Source organism: Pezoporus occidentalis, unplaced genomic scaffold, assembly GCF_034315485.1.
Source record: "Pezoporus occidentalis ecotype Australia unplaced genomic scaffold, CSIRO_AGI_Poc_V1 ctg8, whole genome shotgun sequence".
Classification (NCBI taxonomy): Eukaryota; Metazoa; Chordata; class Aves; order Psittaciformes; family Psittacidae; genus Pezoporus; species Pezoporus occidentalis.
In genome coordinates this window covers 1,083,038-1,098,396 of record NW_026916158.1, presented here as the reverse complement: position 1 = coordinate 1,098,396, position 15,359 = coordinate 1,083,038, and the positions used below count along the sequence as shown (strand labels likewise).

The 15,359-nt window shown below is 39.1% G+C and overlaps 1 protein-coding gene across 2 annotated transcripts in view; it reads left to right on the top strand.

Moving 5' to 3' along the window:
- The window catches only part of PLOD2 (procollagen-lysine,2-oxoglutarate 5-dioxygenase 2), a 56,477-nt gene that overhangs the window by 25,574 nt on the left and 15,544 nt on the right, over positions 1-15,359 (top strand). For both annotated transcript variants that reach the window (XM_062603409.1, XM_062603408.1), the window contains exons 6-10: positions 607-670; positions 1,345-1,442; positions 4,727-4,828; positions 11,629-11,754; positions 12,517-12,638. In XM_062603409.1, coding sequence (XP_062459393.1) covers positions 607-670; positions 1,345-1,442; positions 4,727-4,828; positions 11,629-11,754; positions 12,517-12,638 — 512 coding nt within the window. The remainder of the gene's footprint in view (positions 1-606; positions 671-1,344; positions 1,443-4,726; positions 4,829-11,628; positions 11,755-12,516; positions 12,639-15,359) is intronic.

Here is a 15,359-nt window from a genome sequence, read left to right as displayed (position 1 = left end):
AGTTCTCTGTATGGTATTGTCCAATGCTGTAACAAATTTTGGAAGACCAAACCAGAATATGTTACATATATAAGGGTTTTTAAGCATGTTTTAAAGGTTATGTACTTGTTCATCAACATGTTAAAACCATGATACTTTAAAGAAGAATCTAGGTAGGATTAATAATACAGTATTAGGAACATGTGCTAAAACCACTGGTGTTTTCTATTCTGACATGATACTTAGATTTGGCTTTTATATTTTTGAGACTATGAAACATAGTATGTTTTGTTGCTTGGCTAAGACTAGGCTTGCTAATTTATTTATTTTTTAGGATAAGACACAAATTTTCTTTGGCTTATATTGCCAAATTGTAGTTTCTTTTGAGAGTTATGACCTCTATCCTTTAAGTATAGATAAATCTTTTGCATTTATAAAACTGACTGCTATACAGTTACACAACTCAGAAATGAAGAAAAACTTAACAGTATAAAATTAATAATTATATCTGAGAGCTGAATATGTCAGTTTTGCCTGATTACTTGCTGCCACTGCAATGTAACTGCAACACTACTGTAAAAAACATTGGCTTTTAGAATGCTTCAGTAACTGTGAACTTTATTTCAGGAACGTTTTAACATTACTTTGGACCACAAATGTGCAATTTTCCAGACCCTAAATGGAGCTGTTGGTAAGTGTGTGATTTGCATGTTGTGTGTTGTATTAAATGTCATTAACACTTCCTTTGCTTAACAATATTTATAATTCCCTAAGCATATGCTTGTTTTAATGAAATATTTGGATGGATAAACCTGGTTACCAGATCACTTACAGGTCATTTGGGTTTAATATTAATTGCTTTCTCCCTCTGATAAAATACTTGATTTAAAAACAGAAGATTTCAATAACTGAAGTAAACACAAAGTTAAGAACCATTTTTCCTTTTGCCGTTCACAAACTTAATTACAGGAGTAAGATTAGTAATGAAAATTGCATTTTAGGTATTCTAAAACAAATGACTATACATAATGACATGGAATGTGGAATAATGCAGGATTTCCTTTATTCAGCTGTCATGAATTTAAACTGAAGATGGCATCTGTGCAAACTTCCTTTCTTACATTTAAACTCTAAATATGAAAAAAGAGACCATACTTGAACTAACTATGATAATAACTATGATTCTCTATAAATATTATTTGCACAAAGTTAGTTAGTTTAAAGATCTAGTTAAAAAAAAATGAACAAAAACTTCCAAATAAATAACATTGACAATGATAACAACACCGAAGTATATTGAACTTAACTCTGAAACTATAGCTTTTATTTATAAACTGTTACTACTGTATGATCTGTGATTTGCAGATGAAGTCCTTTTGAAGTTTGAAGAAGGAAAAGTAAGAGCAAGGAATTCAGTGTACGACACATTACCAATCACTATTCATGGAAATGGTCCAACTAAAGTGAGTGACAGTTTGTTTTACTTCTGTGCAAAGATGGCAACTTTAATAGAGGACTAAATAATGATGGAAGAGTCTGAAATAATCGTAGCACAACACCACTGCTCATTTCCAATTGGTGTGAATAAGAATTTCAAGGATAAACCCCCGCATTCTGATAGCTTTCTCCATCATGTTATTCTGCTGTCACTGTATCATTCTGCATCTTGTATTTCCCCTTTAGGTACTGGAAGGCTGCTCTAAAGTCTCCCCAGAGCCTTCTTTTCTCTAGGCTGAATGAACCCAATTATCTCAGCCTGTCTCTATAGGAGAGATGCTCCAGCTTACTGATCACGTTTGTTGCCCTCCTCTGGACTTGCTCCAACCAGTCTGTGTTCCTCTTATGTTGGGGCCCCAGAGCTGAATGCAGGACTCCACATGGGGTCACACAAGAGTGGAGTAGAGGAGGAGAATCACTTCTCTTGACCTACTGGTCATGCTTCTTTTGATGCAGCCCAACATCTGATTGGCTTTCTGGGCTGCAAGTGCACATGCTGGGTCACATTGAGCTTCTTACTGACCAACATCCCAAGTCCTTCTCTGCAGGGCAGCTCTCAGTTCATTCTCCACCCAGCCTGTATTTTTGCTTGGGATTACTCCAGCCCACATGCAGGACCTTGCATTTGACTTTATTGAACTTCATGAGATTTGTACTGGCTCACCTCTCAAGCATGTCGAGGTCCCTTTGGATAGCATCTCTTCCGTCCAGCATGTTGACTGCACCACACAGCTTGCTGTCATCAGCAGCTTCCCTGAGGGTGTACTCAATCCCACTGTCCATGTCATGGACAAAGATGTTGAACTGTGCTGGTCCCAGTACTGACACCTGAGGAATGCCACTCATCACTTGTTTCCACTCAGGCATAAGGCCATTAACTACAACTCTTTGAGTGCAACCATCTAGCCAGTTTCTTATCCAATGAGTGGTATATCTATCAGATTCTTGTCTCTCCAGTTTAGAGACAAGGATGTTGTGTTGTAACTTGATATCATGCTGAAACAACTAATTCTGCTCCCAGATTCATTGTAGTATGGGATATTAGAAAAGAGTAAGCCTATGTTAATATGTTCACTGTCACAAAACATTTTTTGAACCTAGTGAAGAATGTTTATCTGATTATTAAACAGTAATCAGAAGAATAGGTTTTTAGGGGGAGAAAAGTCTAATCAAGAGTGACAGGCTGGGGCATGAAACAGTAGCACATCTGATCCTACCACAGACTTTGGTGTGTGTTTGTATACTCATATTTAGAAAATGTATGTAGGCAAAAAAAAAAAAGTGTAAAAACAAAGTATAATGTATATACACACCTGTGGCTGGCTTTTTGCATCTCCAGTGTCATTGGTCACACTGCTCGCAATACACCCATGACTCATGAACTTTGGTTTCACGGTAGAGCACCATCTGCCCTGTGAAGTAGCTGTTCTGACAGATTCTGTGTAAGGATTCAGTGGTACAGAGCAACCGGCACAGTTATTATATGGCAAAGAAGTGTAAAGGCATATCATTTGTAATAGCCTCTGTTGGCTGAAGGATTGGGAATGAGTACTTCCTGACTTCTTCTGAATACATGTTCCTTACTGTAGCTCCTTATTTTCAGAGGGAAAAGTTCTTCTCACCCAGGAGAATGAAATAAAGTTTAAAACTCATTAATATCCCAGTGGCTGCTGCTTCATAGTTTTTTTGCACTCTATTTCATCTCTGGAATTAGAGAATATAATGATGCCATTATCTGTTTGGCTTACAACTACTCAGTAGTGGTGAAATGTATGATCAATTTCTTCCATGTTGCTGTAGTTATTTTTGCTTCAATTAAATCTTCAAATTATCTATCATCACTGGCTTTGCTGACACTTTGCCAATGAAAAGAAAGGTACTGTATTTTATAGCTGGGCAAGCAGTTTAGGTTGGAACTCCTTATACTAGTCCATGAGTTATGCTGCATTAAACAAAACTCCATTTCTGCATATATTCATGTTTTAAAAACAAAGAGGGAACTCTTGCTATATATATCACTTTGTCATCATGATTAAATTATTCTGTTTTAAACATAGAATTAAGAGGAAAATAGTATAATAGGATTAGAAAAAGTTTTCACTAGTTGGTAAATAAAGTACCATTAAAGTAATTCCCAAAATTAACTCCAAGGTTTTCGTTTATAAGAACTTTCTCTTTTGTATTTTCTGTCTTCAGTTTGCAGATTACTAAATAGCATTGGTCAGAGACATTTCTTTGAAATGGATACTAAACTATCCCAACATGCAATATTTTTATTCTTTTTCCTCAGGTGCAATGGTGTGTTTTTTTTTTTTGTAAAATACTAATTTTTATGGAGTTTGTGAAATTAAATGCAAGCAATTCTATTTATAATCTGTCTAGAATGATATTCAGTATGTGTGAGCAAGCACCCAGACAACGATAAAATGCAGACTGAGTCCTGGAATGTGTTTTCTATGCAAAACTGTACTTCATCCTTCCATTTTTTTGAGGGCAGTAGAGCAGGAACGAATAGCAGCCTTCCCTCAGACAGCCTTTCCCTGGCATAAGAGATCCTTTAACCATTGCAAATGGCAGTAGAGAGGAGTGAAGTTCTGCACAAACTTTTCTATGGAATCCAGGAGGACAGGGCAGCCCAGGCAGCCCATTGACTTGTTTCAAAAGTACATACTTTGTTCAGTGCCAAATCAAAATGTGTGAAAAAGCTAGATGCTGCTTTAAAATGTATACCTCTGGTTGGCTTCTGAATCTTGGCATGGCTTGTCAGAAATGCATCATCTGGGCATCTGTCTTCTACATTTTTCTATGTGTTTTTCATATGTCTGTGTTTTGTGTAGTGTTGGTGATTCTCAGCTTTGGGAAAAGAATTTCTCCTTGAAATTATGCCTAGTGGCTTTTGAGAGCTGTAGTCTGTATCTTGGAAGTCATACAAGGGTTTAGTTAGTAGTAGTTATACTTGCAATAAATTTCTGGTTTAACTGAAGCAATAAATGTAGATGCTAGAAGAATATAGTTTTTGTTTTGTAAATAAAAGAAGAAAGTCTTCTAGCAGCTGATTTTGTATGCTTGCTTGTTGTTGGTTTTTCTAGGGGTGTCTGTTTTTTGTTTTTTTTTTAATCTTAAATTTCATAAGCCAAAACAATAAATTGCTTTTATGTATAAGGGATTCAGTGAGTAGGCCTGAACTCTTTTAATAAATCACCATGTGCATGCACCTTTAATTGATCTGAATTTTTCATTTATTTACCAGATTCACTTGAATTATTTGGGAAACTATATTCCTAACGCTTGGACACGGGAAACTGGTTGCAGTATTTGTGATTTAGACTTACTAGACTTGTCAACAGTAACGGTAAGGATAATTTTCACTAAAACAAAACCCCTTTTGAATGCAGTTGATAGGTGTATAGTGATTTCTATGAAGCAAAGTGGCTTCACTATGCAGTATTATGTTTTGCGGACTCATCAGAATATTTTTACTGCTATATGAAACTATAAAGATGGAATTTTAATGTACTTGAAATACCAGTACTTTTAGGAATGATTTTATGCATGCACTTTGATATGGACTTCCCCAGTATAACGAAAGATGATCCCATCCCCAAAAGCCCCCAGATCCTTACCTCTGTTCACTGGGGGTAAATGAATAACTTTTTGAATTGTGCAAAATCTAAGCAAGTAATTAGAATTTTTGGGAGGTAGGAAAACTTTTTAGGTATTTCAGATTTTCAACTGTAGACCTACAAAAAACTTGATATGCATCATATGCATCGGTTTTACAGGTTTTTTTACAAATAGAAGTTAATAGTTAACTGTAACATGGCTGAAGTTACTGTTTTCTAAAAGATCTACTTTTCATAAGGAATGGTACAGATACCTGTATTGTATATACAAATGTATTTATGTAGAACTAAATTGATGCATTTAAGATCATATATTAGTTCAGCCTTCAGAATTCTTATAGGACAGACATGCATGTACACGTGGTGTGTGTAAATTTGGGAACTTCAGTTCTTTGGCACTAAGCATGATGTCTTTAGTGTCTTTATGAATATTTCAGCTTATACTCAGTAAATATTAGGCAGACTAAATAACCATGTATAAATGTTAGGCTTGTACTTAAAAGAATACTCTGATTATTCTAAATAGGCTGGTTCTAGCAGCTGTTTAATTTCTGTTCTATATTGAAGATTTGAATGTGAACAGGTCTTAAGGTAGAGTTGAGGATAGCATGAAATGAGTAGTAGCTTACCTTTGTAATGAAAGGACAAAGCAAAAGAATTTCTGGACAGTAAGTAGCTTATGGACTAGAACATAAATTTGAAAAGTTATTGCTGGAATTGTAATAACTTTCAGATTATTATTTGTTTTTAATTTTGCTTTGAACATACAATATTCATATTGTGTTGTATTGAAATAATGTTTGAACTGCCAGCATAAAATTTACCTGAAGAAAACAAACTGAGTTCTTCCTCATGGTGCTGGTAATTAAGACATGATTGGGGAGCAGTTAAATACTAAAGCTGGTAATAGGGAGTAACTTGCAATAATTTACTGGATAGCTTCCTATAGTTTATGTACATATACTTGGAATGTGTGTTCCTTACAGTAATACATTCCTTGGACTTCATGCCTCATTTCCTCTGCCATCAGAAATAATGAGGCTTTTCCTTGGCCTCAGTGGAAGTGTTTACTTCGGGCATTTTTAAGTACAGGCAGTATTTAGTTTTCTGAACGTGCTTTCTGTTTAGGCCTGGATAGTTCTTACTTAACAAATCTTCAGTGGAAAGAGCAATACTAGCTCTGTGCCTCTAATAGTTATTACCATACTGCTTTATTTAACTGTCTGCATTGATACACCCATATGTGCATTGGTACACCTTATTTGACGAGATATCTCCAGAGAGGAGCCTTCAACACCAGAGCGAGGGGAGACCCCACGGCCAGGAGCCTCAGTTCTGAACGGCCCCAGCCGCTGAGGGAGCCTCTAGCTGCGGCCAGGCCTTGCCCAGGAGCCAGCAGCTCTGCTGAGGCCAGCAGGGACTCGCAGAAGGGTGGCAGAAGGGTCCACACCTCCCTGAGTGGGTAAAACTCACCCCAGAGAGTGTGGCGACGAGAGAGAGGTGCGAGGTGCGGCAGTCAGTGCAGGCACGGAGGGCAGGCAGTGAGTGGGATGGTGAGCACTTGCGTAAGGGCCAGGGACCAGCCTGTAAGCTTTGCTCTGGCTGCCCTGGCGGTGTCAGTGTTGGCACCAGAGCCGGTGAGAGGGGAGGCTGAAGCGCAGAGCTCAGAGTGCAGAAGGTGCCTGCACTGGTCTGGTGAGGGGAGGGTGCACAACGGGGAGGGCTGCACTCGGTGCGCCCTGGTGGAGGTCCTCCTGCAGCAGGGGGCTGAGCTGGAGGAGACTTGTCAGTAGGCTAAAAGATGTCAGGGAAGCTGAGAGGGAGCAGGGCTGCTTGCTCCAGGCCCAAACTGTGCAGGGGCCACAAGCGTCCACCATAGCGCATACAGAAAACGAGGAGGGCGTTAATGAAAGAAGCTGGGAGCCAGAAACAACAAAAAAAAAACCACCCCAAAACCAACAAACCACGAAGGAGGAAGAGGACAGTTAAAGGCAAGTGGCTTACTCCAAAATCCAACATCCCCACCCAGAACCACTTTGCAGTTCTGCAGAGGACTAATGAGGAAGCACTCACTGCACCAAATGAACAACCAGCAGAGCTGTTCACCAGCAACAGTAAAGATGATCACTACTAGTGCTTCCAGGAGAAAGTGGCGGGTCATAGTAGTAGGTGACTCTGCTTTGAAAGGCACAAAGGCACCCATCATATTTCAGAAATCATGGCAGTCAGGTGAAGTTCCCGATGACTGGAAAAAGGGAAATATAACCCCCATATTCAAGAAGTGGAAAATGGATGACCTGGGGAATTACAGAACAGTCAGTCTCAACTCTGTGCCTGGCAAAATCTTGGAGCAGATTCTCCTGGAAGGCATGCTGAGGCACATGAAAAACAGCAAGGTGCTTGGTGACAGCCAGCATGGCTTCACTAAGGCGAAATCCTGCCTGACCAATTTGGTGGCCTTTTGTGATAGGGCTACGGAACTGATGGACAGGGGTAGAGCAGTTGATGTCATCTACCTGGACTTGTGTAAAGTGTTCGACACTGTCCCACACGACATCCTTGTCTCTAAATTGGAGAGACATCAACTTGATGGATGGACCACTAGGTGGATAAAGAACTGGCTGGAGGGCCGCACGCAAAGAGTTGTGGTCAATGGCTCAATGTCCAACTGGGGACCAGTAATGAGTGGTGTCCCTCGGGTTGGTGTTGGGACTGGTCTTGTTCAACATCTTTGTCGGTGACATAGACAGTGGGATTGAGTGTACCCTCAGCAAGGTTGCTGATGACACCAAGCTGTGTGGTTCGGTTGATACGCTGGAGGGAAGGAATGCCATCCAGAGGGACCTCGACACGCTTGTGAGGTGGGCTGATGCCAACCTTATGAAGTTTAACCATGCCAAGTGCAAGGTCCTGCACCTGGGTCGGAGCAATCCCGGCACAGCTACAGGTTGGGCAGAGAAGAGATTCAGAGCAGCCCTGCGGAGAAGGACTTGGGGGTGTTGGTCGATGAGAAAATGAACATGAGCCGGCTTCAGTGTGCTCGCAGCCCAGAAAGCCAACCGTATCCTGGGGTGCATCAAAAGGAGCGTGACCAACAGGTTGAAGGAGGTGATCCTGCCCCTCTACTCTGCTCTTGTGAGACCTCACCTGGAGTATTGTGTGCAGTTCTGGTGTCCTCAACGTAAAAAGGACATGGAACTGTTGGAACAAGTCCAGAGAAGGGCCACGAGGACGATCAGGGGACTGGAGCACCTCCCATATGAAGATAGGCTGAGGAAGTTGTGGCTGTTCAGCCTGGAGAAGAGAAGGCTGCATGGAGACCTCATAGCAGCCTTCCAGTATCTGAAGGGGGCCTATAGGGATGCTGGGGAAGGACTCTTCATTAGAGACTGCAGTGATAGGACAAGGGGTAACAGGTTAAAACTTAAATGGGAAGTTTAGGTTGGATATGTTATAAAAATTTAGCCTTGGCTATGATCTGATTTAATTATTTTATTACAACTGATTAATATCAAGAGGCAATAAGCAAGCGGCGCTGGGTGCACCGGGAGTCTCTGCTCCGCCAACAACACACACCGGGGTTTTTGGGGTACAGTCTCTTCTTGGTCCAGGGTTTCAGTTCCTGGTTTTGAGTTTCAGCCAATCCTGTTGTCTTCTTTGCCCGAAACTCGATGTGGCTCCTTTTCATTTGTTTCTGTCCCGTTGCTGGGGTCTTCTCTCCAGGTAAAGAAACATACTGAAACTTCTTGGTAATACATTAACAAAAAGATGTGTATTACAAGCTTAACCACAATCTTAGACCCGTATATTTAACAGGATGTGTCTCCTTGGTTACCTAACCCCCTTAAAGCATTCAAGCAGCTAAACAAAGCTAAAAGCGTTCCTTATTGTTTTAACAGTCTAAATGATTAAAGAGGGGACTAGCTTATTCCCTTGTTTCTTCTTCTTTCCCATCATTACATTGACAGCAACATTTATTATAATCAAGGTCGTTTTTATACATTCCACACATGGTACACTGGTCACAGGTGCATTGGTAACAATGATTCCTAAGTTCTTGATACGAATCGTTCTTGTATTGTTTACAGATATAAGGAGGAAATTCTTTCCTGTTAGGGTGGTGAGGCACTGGAATGGGTTGCCCAGGGAGGTTGTGAATGCTCCATCCCCGGCAGTGTTCAAGGCCAGGCTGGACAAGGCCTTGGGTGATACGGTTTAGTGTGAGGTCTCCCTGCCCATGACAAGGGGGTTAGAACTTGATGATCTTAAGGTCCTTTCCAGCCGTAACTGTTCTATGATTCTATGAATTGTGCTAAACCTGGCCTAATTGTTCTAGACTTGTCTCAGCTGACCTGGAGTGGGCTGGGCTGGGCTGTAAACTGGGCTGAACTGGGTTAAATTGGGCCTGGGTTATGCTGGACTGGACTGGACTGAGCTGGCCTAAAGTGTGCTACGTTTGGCTGGGAAAGGCTAAACTGGGCTGAAGTGTACTGTGCTGGGCTGTGTTGGGCTAAACCGGTCTGGAGTGGTCTAAATTGGGCTTAACTTTGCTACAGTGGTCTAGAGAGACATGAATTTTGCTAAACTAGGTTGAACTGGTGTAAACTGTGCTGGTCTGTGCTAAACTGGGCTAAGGTGGCCTGAAGAGGTCTAAGCTGTGCTGGTTTTTTAGTGTAGAGCCAAGTGGTTCACATTTTGGTGTACTGAAGGAGTGATACTAATCCCTGATTGTCCGTATAACCTTTGCACATCCAGCCAGAACTTGCTTCTCTTTGTCCTAGAGAATAAGGGGAAAATGGCTTAGAATTATAGAAATACACTACATAAATTATTGCAGCAGTTTTAGTATTGGTAGCACATGTGCATGTTCAGCTCAGTAAGCCCCATTGCATGTGCTGCTTTTCTCATTACCCAAAGTCAGTGGTACCAGGTACCATGACACTGGCCTCACTGGAGTGGTTGCCAGAGCATATTGCAGAGAATACTTTTTTTCAAGACACATTAATGTACTTGTCTTTATAAGCTATTTTGAAGTTATTGGGCTGTCTGCATGAGTACATATTCGGTTCGCCAATGAAGTTGTGAATTGGAGGCAGTCAGCATAAACAGTGGTGCCTAATGTTTCTGATCTGGTGCACTTGCCAGTATCTTTCTGGATTTCCGATGTAGACAGTGACACTGAAATCTCAACAAGCACTGATGGTTTATCCAGACACTTTTCAAGTGGCTGTTGTCTTGCTTAAGGAAAGCTAACTTGCAGCCTTTTATATTTCTCTCTGAGCTTTATAGTGGGTTAGACATTTATACTAAGTGTTTTAGAAGTGGAAAATTTTTTTGTTCAAGCAGTGCATTTCTTTTTGTAGGAGTGAAGCCTTTGAAGGTTAAATTTCTTTGGCATAATGTAATACTGTTAAGAAAAAACAGAAGTGCTGTCTAGGTTTGTTTTAGTGGTCATGATGCCTGTATCAAGCACATACAGACAGTGAATTAATACCACTTTTCAAAACATGTGAATTCACATTAAAATAAAGTGGATAAAACTTCAGTATCCTTGGATGCAAAGAAAGAAGCTCTAGTTAATTCATCAAAGGTCTTGATTAAAATCAGTGAGTCGGGAAGTTACTCAGAGACCACTTGTAGTGGTCAGGGGGAAATAAATGTAAGTGTATAGAAAGGTATTGTCGTCTTTGGCTTAAAGTACAGATGCATCATAGAATGGTTCCGGTTGGAAGGGATCTTACAGAACATCTAGTTCCAGCCTTCCTGCCATGGACAGAGACACCTCCCACAACATGAGATTTCTCAGAGCCCCTTCCAGCCTGGCCTTGAACACTGCCAGGGATGGGGCAGCCACAGCTGCTCTGGGCAACCTGTGCCAGTGCCTCACTATCCTCATAGTTAAGGAGCTTCTTCCTTATATCTATCTAAATCTAGTTTCTTCCAGTTTAAAGCCATTCCTCCTTGTCCTATCCCTACCTGTCTTAATAAAAATTCCCTTTCCAGCTTGCGTCTAGACCCCCTTTAAGTGCCAAAGGATATGGTCTCCGTGGAGCCTTCTCTTTTCCAGGTTGAACAACAAAATATTTTGTGGTAGTTATGCTCAAACTATTTTTAAAAATGTGGTCTTAGGTACGTATGTTACATTTACAAGAAAATACAGGAATACTTTCAAAAAATTAATTGCCATGAAGTTCTAGGCATATTTACGTGAATACATTTTTTTACCATTTTAATATTTTTTTAATGTAAGAATTTTTAAAACCATGATACACTGTTTTCTACTTCTAGTTTCTGTTACTGGAATTCAGAGTTTTCTAGCAATAGTGAATCAATTTGCTTATTTACTGAAGTCAGTAAAACTAAACAAAAGGCATACCATTTTTTAGCTAGTTGGTTTTAACTGTTTCAAAGCTGTGTGGCCTAAGTTAGTACAACATGACATTAATTACTTTTTATTATGGCTAATCTTAAAAAGGAGGCAAGTCTTACAAGTCGTGTCAAATTTTTTCTTTTTCTTTTTTTTTTTAAGGACTATCCAAGAGTAAAAATTGGTGTTTTCATTGAGCAACCCACTCCTTTCCTACCTAAATTTTTAGACAGACTGTTGACTCTGGATTACCCAAAGGAGGCACTCAGTATCTTCATTCATAATAATGTAAGTATGATGCTACCATTATGCAAAGCTTCAGTTTTGGAAATTATGATATAAATGAAAGTGTGTGAAGAAATATAAACTGCATAGGAAGAGAGGATCTTTCAGAATTTACTATGCAGAAGTGGAAAAAATACACAAATTCTGGCAGTGCTTGCTGAAATATATTTAAAGAAACTGCATAGATTCTTTCTCTTTTACTAATGAAAAAGATTGTATGTAAAAGTGTCCTGCTTCTGGGAGAAGTACTGATTGACGCAAATCAAGTAGTATAGGATAAGATAGTTCCAATTGGAAGGGACCTACAAAGGTCATCTAGGTCAACTGCCTGACCACTTCAGGACTGACCAAAGGTTTTATAGCATATTACTAATGACTGTTATCCAGTAAATGACATTGGATTTGCTTATTGATAGCCCTGTGCGCTTCTGAAGTGGCATAAAAACCTCCTGGGTGCCACTGAGGTTGTAGGATAGGTTTTGAAGATTGTAAGATAAGTATCTTGAAAAAATACTGCATAAAAAGCCTGTGAATCTTGAATCATTGGTCTGGAAGTACAGCTTTGATTTACATTGCTGATGTGTTGGGTTATTTTGCTAAAATTTTGGACACGAGCTTCATTTTAATGACATATATTGGAATATCTTCAAATACTGTTTGCCATCTGTTTGTTTAGGATAGAATACAATGTGCTCTTGGACTCTGTGTTTATGATTTCACAGCAACTTGTACTTTTCACTATAAACAATGTTAACATGATTTCAGGAGGTTTACCATGAAAAGCACATCAAGAAATTCTGGGAAAAAGCCAAGAACATCATCAAAAATATAAAAATTGTTGGACCTGAAGAAAATCTCAGTCAAGCAGAAGCCCGGAACATGGGAATGTAAATACTAATTGATACATCTGTTACAATGATGCATACATTAACATCTTTTTCATCTCATATATATTGTTTGCCTCTTAAGCACTAACAGCTTTACATCTTAAGATACAAAAGTGGGAGCTTTTGTGGTAGAACAAGATCTAGATACAAGATATGAATTGTTGAGTATTTTATGGTTTCTGTCTAACAAAAAGCTGTTGGCCATTGTGAAAACATCTCTGGTTTGGACTACTTCATTCTGTCTGTCATTTGTCTTTTAATGAAAGCATAGACAATAGTAGACTACAAAGAAATAAGGTATGTCAGGTTATTTTTACATTAAACATCAATATTAAAAAATACGAGCATAAACTGTAAAGTTTTTTTTAAGAATGCTATTGAAATTAAATAGATGGTACAACACAATAAAATTTTATAAGAGGTTTGTACAGAAAATTGTATGTAGCAGTAATTTAAAAAGGAATGTGTAAGCAAGTGCAAATGTAAATAGAAATCCTAATTGCAATGTATCTTCTGAAAAAAGTATTGAATTGGGTTTTACTTTTTTATCCAAAACCTTTTCAAATTAACTTATCTCACAGAGTGATTTCACAGAAGTACCTCTTGCATTGAACATGCATTTAATAATTGCACAGTTGTTGTCCTAGTCCCTCCTTTGTTTGTTTTTTGTTTTTGTTTTCACTTTGGGATTTTTGTAATGATACTGCATTTCAGTAAAAAACATGGTTAAAGCTTGATCTGAATGTACAGGAGAGAATGGTATTTCTCTCTGCAGCTCAAGGAGACAGGAATATCCTTTGGAAGTGCTCTAGCAGAAAGAAGTTTCTGCTTTCTGGAGGGTGGGGGAAGAAAGGACTTGCAAAGGCAACTGACTTGATCTTATCTTTAGTCTTGCTTTTTTAATCTTTTATGCATTACACTTGCCAGGCTTAATCAGAACATTAGGAGTATGTAGCCTGTGTCAGATTGCCTGTCTGAAGGGTCTCTTTAGTGGCTGCAGGGCTGGCTACCACCAGAGTCGATCATGGCTCTTCCAGTATATCCATCAGACTGTGGAGTTTTACAGACCATGAAGACCTTGCTTGTGACTTTTGAGCAGGCTTCATTCTCACATAATTCTTCCACTCTCTTTTCTCCCAAATGTACCATGAGTGTCAGAGTGAAGAATTTAATTTCAAAAGGCCCTTTTCTTTAATATTAAGAGGTTAAGAGCATAGCATAGGCTGTTCATGGCATCAGTCAAAAAAAATGAAGGTCTAGTCCTGATTCCCCATGGTGTTCATTGAAATTTGTTTGAATGGGGTTTTGTTGTGCTGAAGCCACTGGGAAACTTATATTTGGCTGAGATCCAAGCCTCTCCCCTAGCTTTTCTAGGATGTCCAGATGTCCAGTGTTAGTGTAGGCAGCCATTCACATATTTATAAATCCTTCTTTCTTTGTTTCTAATAATCTCTAGAGCAAATGTACCATGTTTGCAAACTTTTTGTAGTAGCATATGTTACATGTAACTAAGGCGGAATTTCTGGAGTTGCCTTTTCCTCTTTGTTATATAGACAGCATAAGGCATAGTCTTTAGTGTAGTTAATTTCTATACTGTTACTAAATGTCACTCAAAGATCTTTAAATCTGTCATATTTTGATGGAGCCTACTGATTTTAAGACATGACAGGTTTTGATATATCTTTGAACTGTGGATAAAAATTAGTAATTTGAATGTATATTTGCACAAAGTAATTTCAAATTCTGTTTCGTAAGGCAGAAGATAATCACACTTGTGTTGTGTTCCACTGGATACACTACACTGTGATTTGCTATCCATTGTCTGGGTATCATTTGACCTGTACTGCTCCTGCTTTCAAAGGAATCTTTAATGAAGTTTCTGTCTTAAAGAGATACCTCATATTTTCTTTATACATTATGTATGGCACATGTGGAATCAGATCTTACCAGAATACTGATTCATCTAGAAAGTATGATCTTGTAGTAGGATCTTCAATGTGAACAATGTGGATATAGATTGATAGCTCCTTTCAATTTGACTGAAGCAGGTTGAGTTCATCTGCTGTTTACTTTGCACTACTGTTGTGCTTGGCTACTTTTGTAAACATTACAAACTTCTCTGGAACAGAAGTACAGGATATTCATGGCAAAGGCAGTTACTATAAAAAAATGACCTGCTTTCAACCCTTCAGCTTGCTTCCAATGTAATAACCTAATTTGCTTCTCACTAATACTGTGATTGGAACGACTTGTGAAGAGTGATTCTTCAAAGCTGTTTAATGGTTTGATGTACAAAGATAGATATATTCAGTCTTCTGATTAATTTTCTCCTGCCTCTATCTGCATTATTGACTGATAGTTTTGTTCCATCTGCCTCAAACACTTGCTTTCCTTCTTTTTCCAAATTAGCTGATTTTAGCGTCACTGTGAATTTGCAGTTTATCTGAAGCAGCAAAACAGGCTAAGAGAGAAAAAAAGCCAAAACCCAACTCTTAGGCATTGAAGGCCTGTTTTATTTCCAGCAGAATACTTCTGAGTACATAATGCTGTTGTGTCAGTTTTCTTTCTTCTTACCTCTTTCCTCCCTGTCCCCCTCCATTTTGGCTCAGTAAAAAGCGGTGACAAATCACAGTGAGGTTCTCAGTAAATGAGACTCTTTGATGTCAGTATAAATGTGAGAAAATAACTTTTTTTTTTTTTTAATTTCACCCATAGCCATGC